The following is a 24,186-nucleotide window of genomic DNA, read 5'->3' on the forward strand; positions in this document are numbered from 1 at the left end:
GAGCCGGCTCCCAACGTTCACCTACAAGAGCCGGCTCTTAGAGCCGACACGTTCGCGAACGACCCATCACTAGTCGGCTCACTTGACCCCAGCCTCAATATATCGGGGCATGGACTCTACATGAGGTCGAAAGCGTTCCACACGGATGTTGGCCCATGTTGACTCCAATGTTTCCCACTGTTGTGTCAAGTTGGCTGGATGTTCTTTGGGTGGTGGACACGAGAAACTGTTGAGTGTGAAAAACGAGCAGCGTTGCAGTTCTTGACACAAACCGGTGCGCCTGGCACCAACTACCATACCACGTTCAAAAGCACTTACATCTTTTTGCACATATACACAATCCATGTCTCTGTTGTCTCAAGTCTTAAAAATCCTTAATCAACCTGTCTCCTCCCCTTCATCTACACTGATTGAAGTGGATTTAACAAGTGACATCAATACGGGATCATAGCGTTCACCTGGATTCACGTGGTCATGGAAAGAGCAGGTGTTCTTAATGTTTTGTAGACACAGTGTATTCTGTTCTATTCTGTTTATTCTTATCAACAGGTGGCACTATGATACAACATTATTTAGGCATATTACCAGCAGCAAAACATCCAAGCATGTTATTTAACCATCTGTCAAATGTAATCCATAAAGAAAACCAGGCAAAATATAACTGATAACTGATTCTGTGTTCATACATTTACACAAACGAAAGACAACTAGGCCTATGTATGAAGATCAGTATTCATACTAGGTGCAGTGTTCCTATTCAAATGCTTTCAAACGAACCCCTCGCTTTTTAAAGTAGCTCACTGACCTAATACAGATGGATTGGTGAAAGGAGAGATTTATCCCATAACTTTCATCGTTCCATGTCACTCCTGATCAGAGATGAGCATACTACTTAAAGTAAGGAGGAAAGGAAGGATCCATTTGGACGATATTATGACGGGGCCATTTGGAGTGCCAGCGCAAGTGAGCTGTTGTTGACATCATATCCTGTCGGGCTTCTTCCTCCCTGTATGTCCGGAAGGTGGGGTTTTGAGTTGCAGCGGACGGTCGGTTTGTGTTGGAACAGTGGAACTCGGCAGCCCTATGCCTCGCTATTCACCATTAATGCACTCATCAAGATAGCAGCAAGAAAGGGGAAACGTCAAAATCTTGCTTTGGTAAGCTTTCAAAAATATCTAATAAATAAATGTATATTTATTACAGAGCATTTATATGTAGCTATACGGCTACTACGTCTCTGTTCTTTTAGAGTGAGACTACCTACCAGTCGAGGCAGGTTTTCCCTCCCTTCCTTCCTTTCCTAACTCAAATCTATAGATTTGCAGACTATGGGAATAAATGCCCATATTTGTGACTTCTGTTTGAAACGACCATAATACAATTATTCAAAATAGTGGTAGGGCCTTTACCAGTTGCACTTATCCAATTGAAAGCACACTCCCCGAGGCGGTAACGGGGATGTGGCACGATGATAATAGAAGTCCTTTAGAGACCATCAGTATTTTTATACATTGTTGCACTCAGCGGTATTATGGACTAGTAAAACAACAATGTTGCTATAATGTTGTTCGTGTATTAAGGCCAAAACAACGATCATTGATGATTAGGCTAGGCTACTGTATCACTGCGATCTTTTCTTATGTTTATTTATTTTATTTTAGTCAGCTGTTTTGCTGAATGTAATTTAAATCATATTTTAATCCAAGTATTTAATCCCTGGCCAAACACATAAAAAAATAACATTTTCATTTCACACCACACACTTGTACAGCTTACACACTTGTCGATGTGTTTAACAAGACAAATATATATATTTGTATAAATATGTTTCCTTTAGATACAGTAGGCCTATTAGATAGGCTACATATTAGATACAGTAAGAGTGTCTTAGGCAACTGTATCTCTCATGGCTTCCCCAGATACAATGTTTCATTTAGCTCTCCCACCACTGATTATCCCAACAGACCATTTTGTGGGTAATTACACTGTTAAAACAGGCTACTATGACTTTGGGACCACATCAACCATATAATATACATAGGATACTTCACATCTTGTTCCATATTTGCCTTATGCATGTAAACAACACTGTGCTGCCGATGTCTAACGAGGTTGCCACACCCAAGGTAGCTGTCTTTTCCCATAATATATTGTCTGTACTTTAGGACACATTTATCATGCATGGGTTAGTATCTTGTCTCTTTAAAAAAGGAATGACATGTATGTACTGCCCTGTCAAAATGGTTCACCAGGTCAACAGAGCAAGGCTACTTAGGCCTATAAGTAATGGCATTTTCATTTGTTACCAAAACCGATGCAGAGTATTTAGACTGAATTCTTTTTTGTGTTTAAATATATTTTTTTGAATCATGTAGGCTAATAACACAGATCCTTCCTGGTTATGCTCAGCAACAATCATGTCATGTGGCCTTTATGAAGTTTATAAATTACTTAAATATAGCCTTTTTGTTTTAATTGGATACAGCATGCCCATTATTTTGTTACTTCTTACTGTTGTTCTTCAAGTTGGGTGTAGCCTTTATATGGCCTTTATCACATGACATGACAGACATGGGCTGTATGGTGTGGAACAGTTACATCACCCTTATCACCAGGGTGTGGGAGGGACACACACACACACACACACACACACACACTTTCCTCTCTCTCCAGCATTCTGACCGTACTGTGCTGTAATAAGTTAACATAAGACACTGGCCTTGCAACTCAATATTAGGAAGGTGTTCCTAATGTTTGGTATACTCAGTGTAAATGAAATAAAAATAGCTGAGTACACACACCAAATCAGGTGCAGGTGCATCACAAGTTCAGCAGGGCCAAAAAGAGAAGTTATAAGAACCCTTTTTCCACATGTAGGCCTACTTTTCAGGTGCATCACAAGTTCAGAACCGCTGGTCAGCAACATAATAAACTAAAGCACTGATCATTGAGAACGAGATCAGAATGACTGCTAAGGCTTGATCCATAAATGCAATAATTAAATAGGTAGCCACGCCTACAAAATTCAAACAATCCATATGTTCAAATCAAAAGGCATGATTACCATGACATCAATACAGCAGCTACATACCGAGTCCCCGGTGCCGACACATTCAGAAATCAAAAGGCATGATTACCATGACATCAATAGGCATGCATGACATCTACAGCTACATACCGAGTCCCCCCCGCATGTGACATCGAGCACATTCAGAAATCAAAGGCATGATTACCATGACATCAATACAGCAGCTACATACCGAGTCCCGGTGCCGACACATTCAGAAATCAAAAGGCATGATTACCATGACATCAATACAGAAATCAAAAGGCATGATTACCATGACATCAATACAGCAGCTACATACCGAGTCCCCGGTGCCGACACATTCAGAAATCAAAAGGCATGATTACCATGACATCAATACAGCAGCTACATACCGAGTCCCCGGTGCCGACACATTCAGAAATCAAAAGATGGTTTAGTATTTAGTTTAAAAGACCAAGAGAACAAGAAACACTTTTCAGTGAGAAAACAGAAATCCACTTAGGGGGAAAAAATATATAAAAAATACTTATCAAATATGTATACTCTTAGAAAAAAAGGTGCTGTCTAGAAAAGGGTTCTTCGACTGGTCTCATAGGAGAACCCTTTGAATAACCTTATTTGGTCCCATATAGAACCCTTTTCTTTCCATGTAGAACCCTTTCTAGAGATGGTTCTACATGGAACCCAAAAGGGTTCTACCTGGAGCCAAATAAGGTTATTCAAAGGGTTCTCCTATGGGACCAGTCAAAGAACCCTTTTGGAAACCGTTTGTCTAAGAGTGTTGTAGCCTACGATGCAATACTCGTGATCATTTTAATTTGAACACCACCACAGAAGCTTTGGGCACCTGCCCAGTTAAGTAGCCTAGTTTGGCTACTTGAAGAGAACTAGAACCTATCATTCGCAGCCCAACTCTTCCAATGCATCGTGGAAAAGTGTGCATCGAATTCTACTAGATGAAGATCCAAAATGAGACTAAGATCCTGGCATTTAAACCATACTCAATTTTCAAAATGTTGTATACTATTACACATTCTATTTTCGCATACTGAGAATGTATCATGCATGATTGCGTTGTTTCCCGCTATTTGTTGATTTCGGTAGCGCATCACCATATCTAATTGATTAGCTGTTGTCAAAATGAAATGAGTATGACATCCCGGCATTTAAAGTATACTCGATTTTCAAATTGTCGCATACTAGTAAACTTTTTTTTCCCTCAAGCATACTCAAACGGACTATTATTTAGGACATACGTATGGGTGTTCAGGCACAGCCAGTGAGCTGTGTAATAGTAACATCCCCATATTAAGCTCTCTGTGCCTCAGGGTGGACCAAGCCTAGTTTCATTCTCTCTCTTGAGGAATAGAGCATGGACAAAACCCACCCATTTTGACTATATTATGTGTTCCTCTGTTCTGTCATGTGGTAGTGCCACATTGGACTCTGAGTGCAGCCAGTTAACCATAACATTTACCTTGTTAAGTGAAACTGCTGACTACAGTATATCCTCCATCAACTGGACCAGTTGTTGTTGGCTGTTACACATACCTGACAATATTGCAAAAAATAATACAATAAATAATAATTTCAAAATCAAGGGAATCAAATCAAGGGAATCACAAGGAGATGAAGGATTCCGAAGTGTAGTAGCCTAGATATTCCATATGTAAACATAGGCCTGTTTTGTACAGCTGGTGTTGCCTTGTGCTTTCCCTTCCTGGTGCTTTCCCTTCCTTGTGCTCTTTTAAGTTTCAGAAGGGAACCCAAAATAAGGTTGTATTCAGAGCATTCTTCTGTCTTTGAAGGCAGAATGTAGAGACCGTCCTATCAGATCCTCATTTAGGTCCCCTTAACAAGATAACATGACTTTCTACAGCAGGAGTCCTGTCTAGTCTTAATTCACATCTTTTTAAAGTTTAACTTCAGATGACCAGCCCAGTGTGTCTGACTGAACGTGAAGGCATTCACATTCTCCTTCCCACAGCTGGTGTTCGTGTTAGGTGTCTTTGTCCCTAACTGAATAAACAGTTTTGTTTATAACCCATTAAAGTCAACAGACTTTTGTTAAGTGAAGTTCTGAGAGATTCGGAATGTCTTATGACAAGGATTATTAATGGGTAATGGTCTAGGCTAGGGTATGTATGGTGGTCATAAATGAATGCTTTCGCAGATGAGAAAAAAGTGGCGTGCAAGGCCTTGACTTTCTGATGCTGTTCTGTCTCAGTGAGACGTTTATTTCCCTCACTGATTGTGAAGGACTGTCAGAATCTTTGTTTCTGTGGAGAAAGGTCCTGAGATTGGTACTGGACTGACCCCGATTTCTTTCTCTCTCCCCGAGCCCTAAGACACTCACTCAGGCTGTGGATGTTTATGTGACTGTCTCAGAGCTACTCAAGGCCCTTTCGTTTAAAATGTAATCCTTCTGGTTATTTCCTGTTACTGGGAGCTGTCAGAAAGAATATGACAAGTATTATCTGATATAGCAGGGGAGCGGAAAAAATGGGTTTCATTCAGGGTTCTTTCTTTCCAGTTTAACCTGATGACATTTCTGCTCCGATCCATGACAGAGAACCTCATGCACTATTTAAAGATCTTCCTAGTGACTTTAGCTGACCGTCTCTGGCCTCCTGTCCTGTCTTCTAGAAATTCATTCAGAATGTAATGACATCTGAGTAAGAAGAGAACTGTCTACTAATGATGTTGGCGGTGGAGGTTGGACTAGACAGGCACAGACATAGAGCCATTTTATATGACTTGGGAAAAGCTCATTTTCAGAGCGGAGAAAGAGAGACGGATCATCATGCCATCAATCGTCTGCTCTGCGTCGGAATCAATGCTGTATATTTTGTTGTGAGAGTCAGGTCCTATCAGTGACCTCCTGGTGATGAATGCCTTGTTGGCTGGATGCCCCTTGTGCCTACTGGAGAGAAGAGAGAGGAGTTTAAGTAGTGGGAGCCAGCTACACCTGGGTTCAAATAGAATTTGAAATTCAAAATACTTTAGGTGTGCTTGATTTGAGTATGCCTATTGCAATGTAGCCAATGGAAAAGTCCCAAAAGGTGCACGCCCCACCTGCCTGGTATTCCAGGTAGACTAAAGCACGTATTTCTTTTTGACTGATGTCGGGGATGTCTTTACGAAATGATTGTTTTCTCTCTATTTCTCCCTTTCTCTCCTTTATTCCACACATTTCTGACTGAAGACAGGGATGTCTTCACGAAATGCTTGTTTTCTCACTGCATGTCCCAGCAAGTCCTGGGAGGTGGCTGGTCCCCTCCTGTTGTAATGTAGCCAATGGGAAAGTCCCAAAAGTTGCAAGCCTCACCTGCCTGATATTCCAGGTAGACGAAAGCAAACACTCAATGTATTTGACATATTTCAGAGTTTACATTATTTACAGAGTATTTGAAGCCGGGTCTGGGTGGTAGTGGGTACCAGCCCTTCACCCTCCCTGGACCATAAACATAAACATGTCCACAAGCAGGGCCTCTCTAGGGAGGCTGGACTGAGGGAAGCTCTCCTCTCGCCACAACCCAGCCCTGCTTGTCACCGAGTAAGCTCCTCCAGCTCTGCTCAACTTCACCCAGAGCCCAGACCCACTCATAGTCTGTTGACTTTGACAAGGGAAAAGTAGGCCTACATGTGGAAAAAGGGTTCTTATAACTTCTCTTTTTGGCCCTGCTTAACTTATGTATCTGCCAGCTAGTTTGTGGTTTTTGTATCCATCTGGCCTTCTTTCCCCTTTCCCCTTCTCCCTTTGTTCTCTCATTCCTTCCACATCTTTCTCTCGCTCTCTCTGACTGAAGCTGGGGATGTCCTTACGAAATGCATGTTTTCTCACTCTCGCTTTCTCTTCTTGCTTCCATGTGTCTCTTTTTGACTGAAGCCGAGGATGTCTTTATGAAATGCTTGTTTTCTCACTGCATGTCCCAGCAAGACCTGGGAGGTGTCTGGTCCCTCTGAGATTGTGCTCCTAACACATGAAGTTAAGCCTAATGCATAAGCTCACTACCATAGTAACATGGGTTTGATTAGAATCAGACGTTTTCTCCTTAGCCCTAAATGGTATGCAATCCAATGTATGGATTCTATGTGTTTAACTTTTAACTTTTTAAAACCAATAACACTAAGCAAAATGACTACAAAAGCAAACAGGACTATATTCTGCCTTACATCTAAGTACAGACTACAGAGAGAAGCTAGCTATGCATTTTTCATTATATATATTTTCAAGACATGGGCCTTATTCTGAAGTAGGTTGGTCCGGACCGTCGTTGCAAAGGTTATTCTTATCCCCTCCCCTCTCTTACATACTCTACTGTAGTACATATTACATAAGGCTGTGGTCTGTTTTTAGGAAACAAGGCTTGATGAGGCTCTACCACAGGCCTATAACATTCTACTCAAATTTTTCAATGAACAACAATGTCCCACGGTCTCATAGCCTAGGCCTAACACTGCCGTCAGTCTGTCCCTGACTGTGTGCTCTGTTGAGGTAAGTCTTAATAATCACATTCATGTGGCTAGGTATGTTATGCTGTCTCTCTCTGTGCCCGCGGTGTATGCTAGTGCCTCTCTGTGCCTGCCTGTGCTCTATTGAGGTTGTAGGCCTACATCTCATTTGACTAGCTCAGGCTGTGTGTGTCAGTGTCTCTGACTGTGCCTGCCTGTACTGGGGGACGCTGCTCGAGGGCCTCTCAGGCTGATTACAGTTGATGCCACTGCAGATGTGTGGCATTCTCCCACTCATGTCGAGTGCTGGTAATCTCTATGGGTACTGGTAATGGAACTGTGGGTTATGTTGGGTTATGTTGAAAGAGCTGTACTATCTGCACTAGCAGTGAGTGATATGGCTGTAGTGGGAGATAGACAGAGAGCCAGCGATCTGGGGTCTGTTCAGTGCTTAGAAGGCCCCGACCGTGTCAGTAGTTGGATGATGGGCTGATATGTTTATCGCCATCACAATTGCTCTGACTAGCAGGTTTTGATTCCAGGCCACTATGGCCACATAGCATCTGAGTCAGAAGGTTGTGAGTGGGATGTGTTGGATAGATATGAGCGTCGCCATCACTCTGATTGCTGTTGTTTGATTCCAGGCCACCACATAAAAGCATCTGTTAGCATATAATTTAGCACAGCATATAACCTACCGTAGTATAGCATCTATCATACCGTAGCATCTAGCACAGTAAACTCAGCAAAAAAAGAAACCTTCTCTCACTGTCAACTGCATTTATTTTTAGCAAATTTAACATGTGTAAATATTTGTATGAACATTAGAAGATTCACCAACTGAGACATAAACTGAACAAGTTCCACAGACATGTGACTAACAGAAATGGAATAATGTGTCCCTGAACAAAGGGGGAGTCAAAATTAAAATGAACAGTCAGTATCTGGTGTGGCCACTAGCTGCATTAAGTACTGCAGTGCATCTTCTTCTCATGAACTCCACCAGATTTGTCAGTTCTTGCTGTGTCAGTTCTTGCCACTTTTCCATCAAGGCACCTGCAAGTTCCCGGACATTTCTGGAGGGAATGGCCCTAGCCCTCACCCTCCGATCCAACAGGGCCCAGACGTGCTCAATGGGATTGAGATCTGGGCTCTTCGCTGGCCATGGCAGAACACTGACATTCCTGTCTTGCAGGAAATCACGCACAGAACGAGCAGTATGGCTGGTGGCATTGTCATGCTGGAGAGTCATGTCAGGATGAGCCTGCAGGAAGGGTACCACATGAGGGAGGAAGATGTCTTCCCTGTAACGCACAGTGTTGAGATTGCCTGCAATGACAACAAGCGCAGTCCGATGATGCTGTGACACACCGCCCCAGACCATGACGGACCCTCCACCTCCAAATCGATCCCACTCCAGAGTAACCACCTCGGTGTAATGCTCATTCCTTCAACGATAAACGCGAATCCGACCATCACCCCTGGTGAGACAAAACCGCAACTCGTCAGTGAAGAGCACTTTTTTGCCAATCCTGACTGGTCCAGAGACAGTGGGTTTGTGCCCATAGGCGACGTTGTTGCCAGTGATGTCTGGTGAGGACCTGCCTTACAACAGGCCTACAAGCCCTCAGTCAAGCCTCTCTCAGCCTATTGCGGACAGTCTGAGCACTGATGGAGGGATTGTACGTTCCTTGTGTAACTCGGGCAGTTGTTGTTGCCATCCTGTACCGGTCCCGCAGGTGTCATGTTCGGATGTACTGATCCTGTGCAGGTGTTGTAACACGTGGTGTGTCACTGCGAGGACGATCAGCTGTCCGTCCTGTCTCTCTGTAGCGCTGTCTTAGGCGTCTCACAGTACGGACATTGCAATTTATTGCCCTGGCCACATCTGCAGTCCTCATGCCTCCTTGCAGCATGCCTAAGGCACGTTCACGCAGATGAGCAGGAACATCCTTAGGCATCTTTCGTTTGGTGTTTGTCAGAGTCAGTAGAAGGGCCTCTTTAGTGTCCTAAGTTTTCATAACTGTGACCTTAATTGCCTACCGTCTGTAAGCTGTTAGTGTCTTAATGACTGTTCCACAGGTGCAAGCATGAACAAGCATGGGAAACAGTGTTTAAACCCTTTACAATGAAGATTTGTGAAGTTTTTTGGATTTTGACAAATTATATTTGAAAGACAGGGTCCTGAAAAATGGACTTTTCTTTTTTTGCTGAGTTTATATAGCATAGCAGATAACATCTGTTAGCATATTTTTCCTGGTTATGCTACCACCATGTTGAGCTCCAAGCTCCTCTTTGGATATCCCAAAGACCCCCTTGCGTCCTTCACTCTAGGCAGCCAGGCACCCCTGATCCCTGAGAGGGATTTGAGATGAACTGGGACATGCCCTGTCTCCATGGTAACCCATTGACTGGAGCCTAGGGACCACTGTGTGTGTGTGTGTGTGTGGGGCTGCTTTGTTTCCCTTGAAAACTTTCAGTGGATGAGTAGACCTACAGCTTACAAATGTTAGCCGATAGAGCTAAGAGATGGGGACAAGACAACTAGGAGAGGAGGATGCAGTTTATTTTTTGGAAAAAATGGAGAGTGAGCTGTAAATTAGTACTACAGATCAAGAAATGTACCCGAGTCTCAAATGAAAGGAAATAAATAGAAAAGCTGATTGAGTGCTTAGGAGTTGTATGAGTGTGTGGTAGCAGTATGGGATTGGAGGATGGGGAGTATCTGGGAGGTTCCTTGTATCCCCTTTATAAGTCAACCCCCCCCTCCTAATCATCCCCAGATAGACTATAAAAAAACAGTCCTCTGGTACTGAACCCCAACTGAAAGACTACTCTTCTCTGATGTCATCACAAAATTACATATGGTGTTTTTGCTCTACATATTCAAGAACATTGTGTATAGCTATATGCTCCTATAAGACCTATAAACAGTAGTCTGTTTATTAGACCTATAAACACTGATCTAAGTGTGTTAGATCAGCCCTTATATATGATATATTCTCCCTATTTAAATACTAGGGAATGCCCTCCACAAGTGCATTTATGAATGTAGTGAATTAGGGGTGTTAAGAATTCAGAAGAGTGAATGTACTACTAAGCGACTAGGGTGGTTGGATCAGGCTTGAAACAGAGACCCAGTTTAGCACCCTGCTGCCCAAATTAGTCAAAGAGTCCTCTGTGGGTTCCTCTGCTGGGGATGGTTAGTATGCATTGTGGGGTGTCGGGCAGCTCAGATTGGGGAGCTGCTTTACCTCACAAATTAGCCCCCGAATCTTTATTTGAACTGAATGGACCTTAAATACTGTTTCAAATATGATCTTTAAAGAAAGTAAACATTGAACAAAAATGCAATTAAAGTACAAATAAATCCCTCTCTCCGTCTCAATTATTCATAAGCCCTCTGATGATAAACAAGGGGTGGGTCTCAATAATATTTCCTTTCTCCTGAAGTGTGCACCCGTTCACTACTTCCTGGTCGAGGCATGGACGTTTAACCATATTTCTTATACTAGTCAATTCCTTTTAAATCAGTGAAGGGAAGTGAAGAAGTTTACACTTTGGGAGAAAGTAGGTCATTGGGACATTCCCAGAGTCTGAGTATTCCCCTGAACTCCCTGTCCCTCTGTGCAGGGTGCTGCTTAGGTTACAGATGAAACCCCCTTCCCCTAAACACCTGCCTCATGACTTTAACTGTAGAGTCCACTCTGGCCACAATCAATGCAACAATAATCCATAAGCTATCTACCATACTTATTCTAGAGAAAGACTAGAAGGGAACTTGCTGCTCGTACCATTCACTTTGTGGAAATAGGAGAAAGAGAATAGCTTTTTGTGTGTCTCTTTCTCATCGGTTCTGTGCCCCTAGTGCGTGATGTGCTGAACAGGTGAGGAGGTTCTGTGCCCCTAGTGCGTGATGTGCTGAACAGGTGAGGAGGTTCTGTGCCCCTAGTGCATGATGTATCGAACAGGTGATGAGGAACTGGCTAGTCCTGGTACTGTTTTGGAGGGAAGTGAGATGTGAGTTCGTCCAGAGGAAGTGCATATACTGTAGCTTGGGGTGAGAGCCAGGGTTTTAGAAAAGGGAAGGGAGGCCTGGCTGGGGGATGTTTTCTGGGCAATCGATCCCCCTGTTTTCCCCATAACATTTTTCAGAAAGTCCCCAACTGGCCTATAAGGTGAAGGCAGGAAGAATCCTACCAGGCAACTGCATTTTAAACACTTTACCAGAGTATGCTAACATAGTGGTTGCATCATGGCTCATGTTTTGAAACTCATCACGTTTTATAGCTTCAACTTACTTTTATGATTAAGGAAGGAAGGACTGACTAAGATTTGTTGAAGATGTTGTAGCATGACTAACTGAATGAATAACTGATCTGTTGTTGATGAAGTTACATTATCTGAATTAATTAAATTAAATTAGACTGTTTTCCAGTACTATACTTATATTTCAGTCAGTGTGTTGTTGATGAGTCAGTGTAAATGGCAGGATATGTTCTGTATCACAATAATATGGACCTGACTCTGGCTTCTGAAACCCATCATTTCAGTCAATGTTCTGTTAGGTTGACTGCTGTTTAATTGTAGTTACCTGTACACCATGTTGCCTGTCACCTGACTTTATCCTGACTGGCATCCTGACTTTATCCTGACTGGCATCCTGACTGGCATCCTGACTTATCCTGACTGGCATCCTGACTTATGCTGACTTTATCCTGACTGGCATCCTGACTTATGCTGACTTTATCCTGACTGGCATCCTGACTTATCCTGACTGGCATCCTGACTTTATCAAGACTGGCATCCTGACTTATCCTGACTGGCATGTTTCTAGCAGCAATCACCTGTTCTGCTCCTCGTCCCTTCCTCCTGCCCCTCCTCCACCCAGTGTACGGGGCTGAGCTCAAGGCCTGACATGTGCCTTGATTGACCTCAGCCCTCCCCTCCCCCTTGTCGCCTCTCTGCAGTGGAGAGGGTTTGAGGTCACCCTGATCAAGCACTTCTCATCCAACAATGCACTGATCTACAGATAAGTATTTGTAGTAGACAGCGTAGTACACATGCAGAGGACACCTGATTGAAGCCTGGTTCTATCCTACACTGCATATTACACATTACACTGCAATAAATATGCCTACTGGATAGGCTGTGGGAGGCTAAAACCTTTGTCAGGAATTTCCCAGTGTCGCACTGTGTTGTGGGCTATTCCATGTCAGAAGATGCCAAGACAGTGAAGAGAACATGGGACTGCCTAGTGGGCTCTTCTCTGCCGCTATATGGACTCACTGTGCTGTCTGTTGTATGGGATGTGGAAGGGTGGAAGATAGTAGAGAACATTGGATGCCTGGCCCTATGCCTGGCTGTGCTGTATGGACTCACTGTATCATCTGTTTGGAGAACATAGGCTTCCTTCTGCCTGCTATATTGACTCAGTGTATCGTCTGGGGAATCCTAATGAATTCCTGCAGCCTGGTTGTATGCTCTAGTCATTTATATTTCAGCAACTCCTAGCTGTCAGACATAGACTGATCAGGCAGATAGGCCTTGTATAGCCCTACAACCCTCTACTGTACTATGCTGTATATATAGGTCAGGTAGTTTGCAGTGTTTTCTGCTGGGGACGGGCACTCAAGGCCACCCTCCATTTAACCTTAGCGTAGACTTCATTGACTGGCACTGAAGTTAGAGGAAATGGAGGATCCCATGACTCATTCTCGATGGGCCTCTCATTCACAAGTCATGTTCGTTTTTCTTCTTCAATGAGCCTACAATGACAATGACGTTATCCATAATGAAACTGTAATAGTACTATAATGTAGTGTATATTAGGCAGTAGCATTGGATTGGTACAACATTTTAAATTGAGACCTACCTGAAAGTGAATGAGTGATAAACTAGGCTGAGTGGTAGTGTAGCGGTTCTGCTTTTCTTGCTCGGTCTCATTGTGTGTTGGATGGGAGTAACACATTTACTGTACCTCCTGTTTTAAAGTGCTGAGCTCGTCACTTAGCAGGTTCAGCCTGCAGCCACCCGGTGTGTCCTTCCTGTCCACTCAGGTCTGCCTCTGTCGGCCTCTAGAAACAAAGACAGGATGTTACATGGGCAGACCTATTTTTTCCTTGACAGGAAGATCCAGGGTGACCTGGCATCCCATAAGGCCACTCCTCCCTTCACCCCCCCAGTTAGTGGTTTTACCTTCATGAAGCTATTTGTTTTCTGCTACAGACATATCATAGCTTAGCTGTGGGCAATTGTGCAGGAAAAACAGTTGAGTGTCCAGGTTTGTTAATCGATATACTCCACAGCAGGTATTCCCAAACTGGGGCAATGCCGTCGGGGGTACGCCAAATAAAATAAAATTAAACCATCTAGTGTTCAGCGAAATAACAACACACTGTCAAATACAGGTAACCCAGTCAAATAAGTAACATCCAATCACATTAACCTTTACTCTCTCGCTGGAATTCCACTAACGGTCCGTATGTAACCAAACGTAGCTGCTGCTCATTCCGTTTGCTCAAAAATTGATAAATGGTTAACAAAAGGAAGGTCCGCGTCCAGAGAGACACATACCAGCTCTACTGATAGTACTGCTACTACCAGCAGTACTACACCTGCACCTGTCGACGACACGTTGTTCTGCTTCCACGAGCACATCCAATGCTAGCATCAGTAATTCTACATGTGTTGTTAGCCCAGCTAGCATGGACACTGACAGTTGTGATTCTGATGCATAAAAAAAAGTTGTGATTCCGATGCAGCCGAAGAGCTACTGCCCCCTTACCTGGGAAAACACCAAACAACAGACATGGGCATTGGACCATCGAAGAGGCGCAAATATGATGAGAACTACATTGATTTGGGGTTCACCTATATTGAGAGCAGTGCCTTTCCTCAGCCACAGTGTGTTATATGTGGAAAAGTACTATCTCACAACTTGATGAAACCTTCACTCTTGCGCAGACATTTAGAAACAAAATATGCCAATTTGAAAAATAAGCCACAGGAGTTTTTTGAGCGAGAATTAAGACGACTTTCGAGTAGTAAGATATGTATAAAAGCAACAGACACCATTAATAAGAAGGGGCTAGAAGAGTTTTATATGGTGCGCTACTGAGTGGCTGGGACAGACAAGCCCCATACTATTGTGGAGGACCTAATTCTTGCTGCTGCCGCAGATATGGCTGGAACAATGCCGGGGGGAAATGCCAAAAAAACTATACAGACAATGCCTTCATCAAACAACACTGTTTCACGATGCATTAGTGACATGGCAGGAGATGTTTTGAAACAATAACTGCTTCGCATACAGACGTGGTGAGCCTGGCCCAGCTCCTAGTATATGTCCATTACGTTTATGGTGGGTCAATTAAGGAAGACATCCTATTCTACAAACCACTGGAAACCAGGACAACAGCGTTGTGACATCAAATGGACTTTGGTGGTCAATATGTGTTGGTATCTGTACTGATGGCACAAAAGCCATGACAGGGAGACATAGGGGAGTGGTAACGCGTGTGCAAGCAGTTGCTCCCGACACCACTTGGGTACACTGTAGCATCCACCGAGAGGCTCTTGCTGCCAAAGGAATGCCTGACAGCTTGAAAGACATTTTGGACACTACAGTGAAAATGGTTAACTTTGTTAAAGCAAGGCCCCTGAACTTTTGTGTATTTTCTACACTATGCAATGATATGGGCAGTGGTCATTTACAACATACAGAAGTGCACTGGTTATCAAGGGGCAAAGTATTGACCCGTTTTTTTTTTTTAATTGAGAGACGAGCTTAAAGTTTTCTTTACTGACCATAATTTTCACTTGTCTGATCGCTTGCATGATGACTAGTTTCTCACACGACTGGCTATCTGGGTGATATTTTTTCTCGCTTGAATTATCTGAATGTAGGATTACAGGGACTCTCCACAACTATATTTAATGTGCGGGACAAAATTGAGGCTATGATTAAGAAGTTGGAGCTCTTCTCTGTCTGCATTAACAAGGACAACACACAGGTCTTTCCATCATTGGATTATTTTTTTTTGTGTGTAAATTAACTCAAGCTTATGGACAATGTCAAATGTGATATAGTGAAAAAAAAAAAAAAAAATCACCTTTATTTAACCAGGTAGGCTAGTTGAGAACAAGTTCTCATTTACAATTGCGACCTGGCCAAGATAAAGCAAAGCAGTTCGACACATACAACGACACAGAGTTACACATGGAGTAAAACAAACATACAGTCAATAATACAGTAAAAAACAAGTCTATATACAATGTGAGCAAATTAGGTGAGAAGGGAGGTAAAGGCAAAAAAGGCCATGGTGGCAAAGTAAATACAATATAGCAAGTAAAACACTGGAATGGTAGTTTTGCAATGGAAGAATGTGCAAAGTAGAAATAAAAATAATGGGGTGCAAAGGAGCAAAATAAATAAATACATTAAATACAGTTGGGAAAGAGGTAGTTGTTTGGGCTAAATTATAGGTGGGCTATGTACAGGTGCAGTAATCTGTAAGATGCTCTGACAGTTGGTGCTTAAAGCTAGTGAGGGAGATAAGTGTTTCCAATTTAAGAGATTTTTGTAGTTCGTTCCAGTCATTGGCAGCAGAGAACTGGAAGGAGAGGCGGCCAAAGAAAGAATTGGTTTTGGGGGTGACTAGAGAGATATACCTGCTGGAGCGTGTGCTACAGGTGGGAGATGCTATGGTGACCAGCGAGCTGAGATAAGGGGGGACTTTACCTAGCAGGGTCTTGTGAAGCACCTGAGTGAGTTGGGTGCGCAATTACGCAGGTACTTTCCTGAAACGTGTGACACAAACAACTGGATTCGTTATCCCTTTCATGCCCTGCCTTCAGTCCACTTACCGATATCTGAACAAGAGAGCCTCATCGAAATTGCAACAAGTGGTTCTGTGAACATTTTATTCAATCAGAAGCCACTGCCAGATTTCGGGATTGGGCTGCTCTCCAGAGTATCCTGCCTTGGCAAATCGTGCCGTTAAGACACTGATGCCCTTTGCAACCATTTACCTATGTGAGAGTGGATTCTCGGCCCTCGCTAGCATGAAAACTAAATACAGGCACGGATTGTGTGTGGGAAATTATTTAAGACTAAGACTCTCTCCAATACAACCCAACATTGCAGAGTTATGTGCATTCTTTCAAGCACACCCTTCTCATGAACCTGTGGTGAGTTATTCACAATATTCGATCAACAGATAAAGTTTTATCTGTAAGGTGTAAAGAGAAAAATGATTGGTTATTATAATGTGTGCCCTGGTCCTATAATAGCTCTTTGTCACTTCCCACGAGCCGGGTTGTGACAAAACTCACACTCATTCTTATGTTTAATAAATGTATCGTATAGTGTATGTGTGGCAGGCTTACAATGATGGCAAAAAAACTACATTTGAGAGTGTACTGACCCTGGTGCTAGATGGGGTATGCAGCTGGAGGTTGAATGTTTGAAGGGGTACGGGACTATAAAAAGTTTGGGAACCACTGCTCTATAGTAATAATTTTTTTTGTTTTTGCTTTAAATTCACCATCAAGATTATACATTCTCTATCCCGGATGCCATTTATTTGACTTGACTTTACAGTCAAACAGTAATGTGCACACTCACTGAAACACTTTTTGAGTGTGTTTATGTCGAGCTGACAGGTTTGCTGGTATGGAGGATCAGACAAGAAGACTTTCCCAGGAAGCTGGGAAAGCTCTTGGTTTCCGAAGACAGAAATCCCCTGAGGCAGGATGAGAACCGGAGACCAGCAAAGTCTCCACTCCTCTAAACAGAAACTTTCAGCCAGTTTCGGGCAAGTCTATGGGCTAAATGTCCCCTCCCTAATATGATCAGTGATGAAAAATCAGCGTGTTGGAACAACGTTCGTCTTTAGTTGTCACGTCCCACAATCCGTCGACAGATGCCACTGGGCAATTCCACAGTAATGGAATATATTTTTGTTCGCTTAAAATATCTTTGTAATCAATTGTTTTTGTTTGGTATACATTTTAAAGTGGAAAATCTGAGTCTCAGCATAATTCCGTTACCATGGAATTGCCCTACTAACATTTATCTTATGTGCATCAGTCCATGAGAATTTACCTGTACAGGTGTGGGGTGGAGGTTGTCATGGTAACCAGCTAAGCTTGGCCGTGGCCATGCCTGGAGGGAAGGGTAGAGTGGAGAGAGAGATGTGTGTCAGTAGGCTACTATGCTACACAGAAACAGGAAGGACAGGGCTTGGTCCCATCCTTGACAAAGCCTTCACAACAGTGTGAAGGGAGAGGTCACAGGATGTTACAGAATACAATTCATTTTACAGCTCCAATGAATCATCATTACAGCGACTGTATGAGGGGAGTTGTTAAAATGTTTGGAGATGACTTCACTTGTGTGTGTGGTCAATGTGTGTAGGAGAGTTGCCTAAAAATAATAATCTGTTATTTCCATGACTCTTTCTGTTGATAACTCACAGTTCAAACACTGCTCTAAGAAGTTCTAAACCTGTTCTCACTGAAGCTCAAAGGTCATGATTGTTAAAATATATTGCAGACGATATGTTATTAAACTGCTTTATCAAAGGCTATCAAGTTGCCCAGAGCATATTATAATTTCACCCACTGAACTAGTTTGACATAATGTCCTTCGTCACTAAAATTCACCTGAAAGCAATTGTACAGTTTTCTGTGTATGCAGATATATTGCCCTGGCCTGAAGGTGTCTTACTGCTCTTCCTTTTAGGTTTTCTATGAGTTAGGCTGTCCTTAAAATAGGTATTTATCATGGTTCAAAATCCCACCCTACAGTAGGCATGCATTTGATCGGTGGTATTGCCCTTTAGATGGTGAACCCCACTAAGCCAGCTATTAAAGTCTGCTGTGAGATTCATGACCAGCCTATTTGGCAGTGTGGGGATGAGGTTTGGGACTGGCTGCAACGTAGGCTAGTTTGGTTTCACAAGCTTGGTTCAACTATGTGTAAGGTTTTGTGAGTGCTTTTCATCAAACAGGTTGACCATCAGTTTTAGTAGGCTCTGTGATTGCCTGGGCAATGTGTGTGTGTACTGTGTGTATTTGGTATTTTATTAGGATCCCCATTAGCTGTTGCAAAAGCAGCAGCTACTCTTCCTGGGGTCCACACAAAACATGAAACATAATACAGAATGACATAATGTCACGTTCTGACCTTAGTTCTTTTGTTATGTCTTTGTTTTAGTATGGTCAGGGTGTGAGTTGGGTGGGTAGTCTATGCTCTTTTTTCTATGTCTATGTTCTATGTTGTGGTTTTGTGTTTGGCCTGGTATGGTTCTCAATCAGATGCAGGTGTTGTCCGTTGTCTCTGATTGAGAATCATACCTAGGTAGCCTTTTCCCACCTGTGTTTTGTGGGTGATTATTTTCTGTTCTGTGTTTTGCTTCACCGTTCAGGACTGTTCGTTTTGTCGTTTTATTGTTTTTGTTCAGTGTTCAGTATTCTTATTAAAACCATATGGACACTTACCACGCTGCGCATTTGGTCCTCCTCTTCTTCCACCCACGACGAGCGTTACACATAATACAGAACATCAATAAACAAAAACAGCTCAAAGAACTGTTGCTGTGTGTATTATCTGTATTGTTTGTGTGTGTGTATGTGTGTGTGTTCACTGACTGACTGTTGTACTTTCTGTCTCTACAGGTGGTGTCAGTGAGTGTTTGGACATAGTGACGGTTTGTGACAGAGACCAGAGATGGCTGCCAGTAAGAGTAAGACCCAGAGTTCTCTGGCCTTGCACAAGGTCATTATGGTGGGGAGTGGTGGCGTGGGCAAGTCCGCCCTCACACTGCAGTTCATGTACGACGAGGTGAGAGCACGACACACATACTTGTTAGGGCTGGGAATTGCCAGGGTCCTCACAATATGATATTATCATGATACTTTGGTGCCGATATGATTTTATTGTGATTCAATGTTCTCAACATATTGCTTACCATATATCTACTGCAGAGGGACAAGAGAGAGCCATAAGAAAATTAGTTTCGATCAGTCATGGAAATAAGTGCTGAAAACAAATTGGCTCCATATTTAAAAATAATATGGAGAACAAGCTATGAAGGGGAAAAAAATGGAATTTTGGTGCAGGTACAGCCAACTAGCGCAAAAAATGATAGTCAAAACTATACGATATATCGTCAAAAATAATATCCCGATATTTAACTATATCGACTTTCCCCCCATCACTAATACTTGTTACTTTTTGTCATATGTTAATGTTTCAAAGCTGTATTGTGTAGAAGCTTTGTTTATACCTAATATTCTTGACGATGCCTCCCAGCCTATTTCCACATTACACTCTGTGATGTACTGTCGTGACTGATGAATCGTTCTGACGGTTCTGTGGTTCCTCCTCCTAGTTTGTGGAGGACTATGAGCCCACCAAGGCAGACAGCTACAGGAAGAAGGTGGTGCTAGATGGAGAGGAGGTCCAGATCGACATTCTGGACACGGCTGGACAGGAGGACTATGCTGCCATCAGAGACAACTACTTCAGGAGTGGAGAGGGCTTCCTGCTAGTCTTCTCCATCACAGAACACGAGTCCTTCACAGCTACTGCAGAGTTCAGGTTGGTACCATGACTAACTCCTCATGTATCCTAGCATGGCATTGACGGCAGCCTAATGTGATACAGACTGAACACTCACTATGACAGTAGTGACAGAATACTCGGAAACTATGATTTGCGTGAGTGTGTGTGTGTTTGCCTGCGATATAGACCTAGGAAATCATTTCCATGACTTCTTGATTGTAAGACCATACACCTCTATTCCCTTTTCCCAATGTTTGTCCTTTGCACCTGACCTCAATGCTTATCTCTGGATCTAGATAAAGTATTTGTAATGCTTGTAATGTGTGTGTTTCAGGGAGCAGATACTGCGGGTGAAGGCAGAGGAGGATAAGATTCCTCTGTTGGTTGTGGGGAACAAGTCTGACTTGGAGGACCGCAGACAGGTCTCTGTAGACGAGGCCCGAGCCAAGGCAGAGGAGTGGGGGGTGCAGTATGTAGAGACATCAGCTAAGACACGAGCCAACGTTGACAAGGTACTGTCACTGTGTGTGTGTAATTACTGCAGACAATTATGTTCTATATGCCATTTTCAAGTTGATAAAGTGATACAGAAATAGTGGTGGACCATGACTGATAATTGTCTGTTCAGGTAAATGTGTCTAGCAACATTGTTTATTTTAAATTCTCAAGGTATTCTTTGACCTAATGCGAGAGGTGCGAGGCAAGAAGATGTCGGAAAACAAGGACAAAAACGGCAAGGGAAAGAACAAGAATAAGAACAAGAAGAGTTTCAAAGAGCGATGCTGTTTACTCTGAACCCAACATAGACCTTTACAACACAAAACACCACAATCTATTGTTACTCTGAGGAACCAACCAGCTCAGAATCACATCAGAACATCCATCCTCACATTGAGTCAAAAGTTTTAGATTTGTTTTTAATCTGGCCATAGTAGGTTTGTTTAGCAGGTATGGGGTTAGTTCCATTTCAACTAAAATTCCAGTAGCAATTTTGCTCATTGCTTTTCAATAAGGGAAATTGGAATTTCAGTTTACTTCTAGAAGTTAAATGGAATTGACCCCAACCCAGGTGTTTACCACGTTCTCAACCACTGTTTTTGCAACTAAAACTTAAGGTTAGATAGCCTGACTGTTTATTGTTTTTAATGGAAGGTGGCCATTGTTCTGCTACTCTGTGACTTGATCTGCAATGCCTGACCGCTCCCCTGATAACAACCTAATGACCAAACTGCCTCCAACACTAACTTCAGTCTGCTTTGATCTTGTTCTGTCTATCTCAATAGATCTGTCCTTTATGATCAACTTATACCATTTATTTTCATCAAGAATGGGCCTTGGGACATTTTTGTCTAGAATGGGAATGGATCTGTGAATGGGGATTGTTTCAGTCAAGCACAGAAATGTAGCAAAACTCATTTCAATGCTTTTCACTGATGTCTATGTGGTCATGGACATCACCACTAATCTGTGTTTCTTAATGAAAAAAAAAAGATTTCCTAGTTAGTAAGAGTTGGGGACTAAGACTGAACTTGTCATTGTTTCCTTTACAATAGGATAAAGCAATTGTCAATCAAGAAGGCTCATTGCCTAAGGATTCAAAGCACATGTGGGGGCCAGGAGTTTCTTCGGGTCAGTTTACATTGTCAGGAAAAACTCCTGAACCTAGTCTAAGAATGATGGATGTTGAGGTGTGAAGTTGTAAGTTTACTAACCAGAACTCCCGTGGCAGTTAGCATGCAGTGTTTTTGGAGCCACCTGCTGGCACTTATTGGGTACTTCCTGGTAAATACAGGAACTGAAATGGAACTTTGCCACATCTATTAGTCTGTGCAATATGGGTCAGTTGGCACCATAAGAGGAGAGTGAGATTTAAGTACACTCTGTGTTGCCATTAACTATCAGCCAGTCAACGTCAGCTTTGGGTTATTAATATTTGTACTTATTATGGATTTTATTCTAATGCTTTTGTAGAAAGTGCACTACATTGTTGCCAATACCTTAAAAAATAAGAACTCTTCAAAGTTACCATGCTGGAGGATGCTAAAGCAGTTTGTGCCAAAACCATTAAGGATATCATGATATAGGCTACCAACTCACTGATATAGGCTACCAACTCACTACCAATTCACCCCTCTATATAAATAATGTTTGTATATTAACTGAGTGTATGTATGTGCATCAGACAACAGTTGATACTTCTGGTTCATTTGTGTCTGTGTGAACGAACTTTGGTCATGTTCATTAGGCATCAAATTGAACAAAATGGACAGGCACATGAAGGGACTACCTGGACTTGACCAATAGGAAATTGATTTTTTTTTTCTACATAAAATAATGTATTGTGCCCTAATGAATGCTACTCTGGTGAGGGACACAGCTCATTTGCTGTTATTGTTGGATCAGTCACTCTGTTCTGCCCTACAACAGTAAAGTAATATTTCCAACAACCACTGTCCTAATCATTCTGCTCTTTAATAACAATGTGTGTCCTACTCTTCTCTTTTAAAGTTAGTCTATTATTCCTAGGTTTTCACCTTTTCTGAACAAAAAAATTCAAAATATGTTGCCAAATAAATGTTTTTTTCTTTGTAAAGTTGGTCTTCAATCGCAACGTAAAATGGTCAATCATGAAATATTGGATTCAACCTGTTAGATTTAGACAATGTTGTCTTTGTTGATATGTGTTGAATGTATATTTTGAAATGCCTACTAGTCTCAGTACATGATACATCTCATATTTCCTTCAGAATTATAGTGTAAAGTACTGTAATGGTAGGGAAACAAACATGCCATACAGTATCCTCTACAGGTCATTCACAGTACATTGAGATCTTACTTTAGATGCAAAAAGTGCATAGCAATGAATGGGGACACATATTTGAGCTGTTACGCATTTATATTAACCCTAAAAGCACCAAAAGGAGGACAATTTTGACCCCGAGGGGTAAAAAGTATATTTCGAAACCCTTGTTTTTATCCTTCTGAAATTTTAGGACTTTGTCAAGCAGAGTTAGTTCCCCCCAACACTCAAGCAGGTGGAGTGAAATGCTATTCACACTTCCCAATCCAAAGCTTAGTTTAAAAAAAAGATCAGAAACCAAGTCCCCAGTAGAAGGTAAGCAAATAAACTAAAGAACTGACCCTGTAAAGAAACACATTTTACTGTACCTAATCTGGTGTAGGTGACAAAATAAACATCTACAATTCAAGTCAGAGGTTTACATACACCTTAGCCAAATCCATTTCAACTCAGTTTTTCACAAATCTTGACATTTAATCCTAGTAAAAATTCCCTCTTAGGTCAGTTAGAATCATCAATTTATTGTAAGAATGTGAAATGTCAGAATAATGGTAGAGAATGATTTATTTCAGTTTTTATTTCTTTCATCATATTCCCATTGGGTCAGAAGTTTACATACATTCAATTAGTATTTGGTAGCATTGTCTTTAAATGGTTTAACTTGGGTCAAACGTTTTGGGTAGCCTTCCACAACATTCCCATAATAAGTTGGGTGAAATTTGGCCCATTCCTCCTGCCAGCTGGTGTAACTGAGTCAGGTTTGTAGGACTCCTTGCTCACACACGCTTTTTCAGTTCTGCCCACAAATATACTATAGAATTGAGGTCAGGACTTTGTGAAGACCACTCCAATACATTGACTTGTTGTCCTTAAGCCATTTTGCCACAACTTTGGAAGTATGCTTGGGGTCATTGTCCATTTGGAAGACCCATTTGCGACCAAGCTTTAACTTCCTGACTGATGTCTTGAGATGTTGCTTCAATATATCCACGTAATTTTCCCCCTCATGATGCCATCTATTTTGTGAAGTGCACCAGTCCCTCCTGCAGCAAAGCAACCCCACAACATCAGACCAGAGGACATTTATCCAAAAAGTACGATCTTTGTCCCCATGTGCAGTTGCAAACCGTAGTCTGGCTTTTTTATGGCGGTTTTGGAACAGTGGCTTCTTCCTTGGTGAGCGGCCTTTCAGGCTATGTCGATATAGGACTTATTTTACTGTACTTTATCCTCACAAGGTCCTTTGCTGTTGTTCTGGGATTGATTTGCACTTTTCGCACCAAAGTACGTTCATCTCTGGGAAACATAATG

General features: G+C 42.2%; 1 protein-coding gene across 1 annotated transcript; it reads left to right on the plus strand.

Moving 5' to 3' along the window:
• The first annotated feature begins 1,004 nt into the window (after positions 1-1,004).
• ralba (v-ral simian leukemia viral oncogene homolog Ba (ras related)) lies at positions 1,005-22,668 on the plus strand. Its single transcript, XM_029637027.2, has 5 exons — positions 1,005-1,157; positions 19,187-19,352; positions 19,903-20,111; positions 20,410-20,587; positions 20,745-22,668. The coding sequence occupies exons 2-5, from the start codon at positions 19,239-19,241 to the stop codon at positions 20,868-20,870; spliced, it is 627 nt and encodes a 208-aa protein (XP_029492887.1). The 5' UTR covers positions 1,005-1,157; positions 19,187-19,238; the 3' UTR covers positions 20,871-22,668.
• Positions 22,669-24,186: the final 1,518 nt, after the last annotated feature.

Source organism: Oncorhynchus nerka, linkage group LG3 (assembly GCF_034236695.1).
Source record: "Oncorhynchus nerka isolate Pitt River linkage group LG3, Oner_Uvic_2.0, whole genome shotgun sequence".
Classification (NCBI taxonomy): Eukaryota; Metazoa; Chordata; class Actinopteri; order Salmoniformes; family Salmonidae; genus Oncorhynchus; species Oncorhynchus nerka.

What these genes read in the sequence shown, in the direction of transcription:
- ralba (XM_029637027.2), top strand. Translation starts at nt 19,239, where the DNA reads ATGGCTGCCAGTAAGAGTAAGACCCAGAGTTCTCTGGCCTTGCACAAG. An exon ending in TGCAGTTCATGTACGACGAG is followed by an intron (nt 19,353 to 19,902) that starts GTGAGAGCACGA and finishes TCCTCCTCCTAG; the next exon opens with TTTGTGGAGGACTATGAGCC. An exon ending in ACAGCTACTGCAGAGTTCAG is followed by an intron (nt 20,112 to 20,409) that starts GTTGGTACCATG and finishes TGTGTGTTTCAG; the next exon opens with GGAGCAGATACTGCGGGTGA.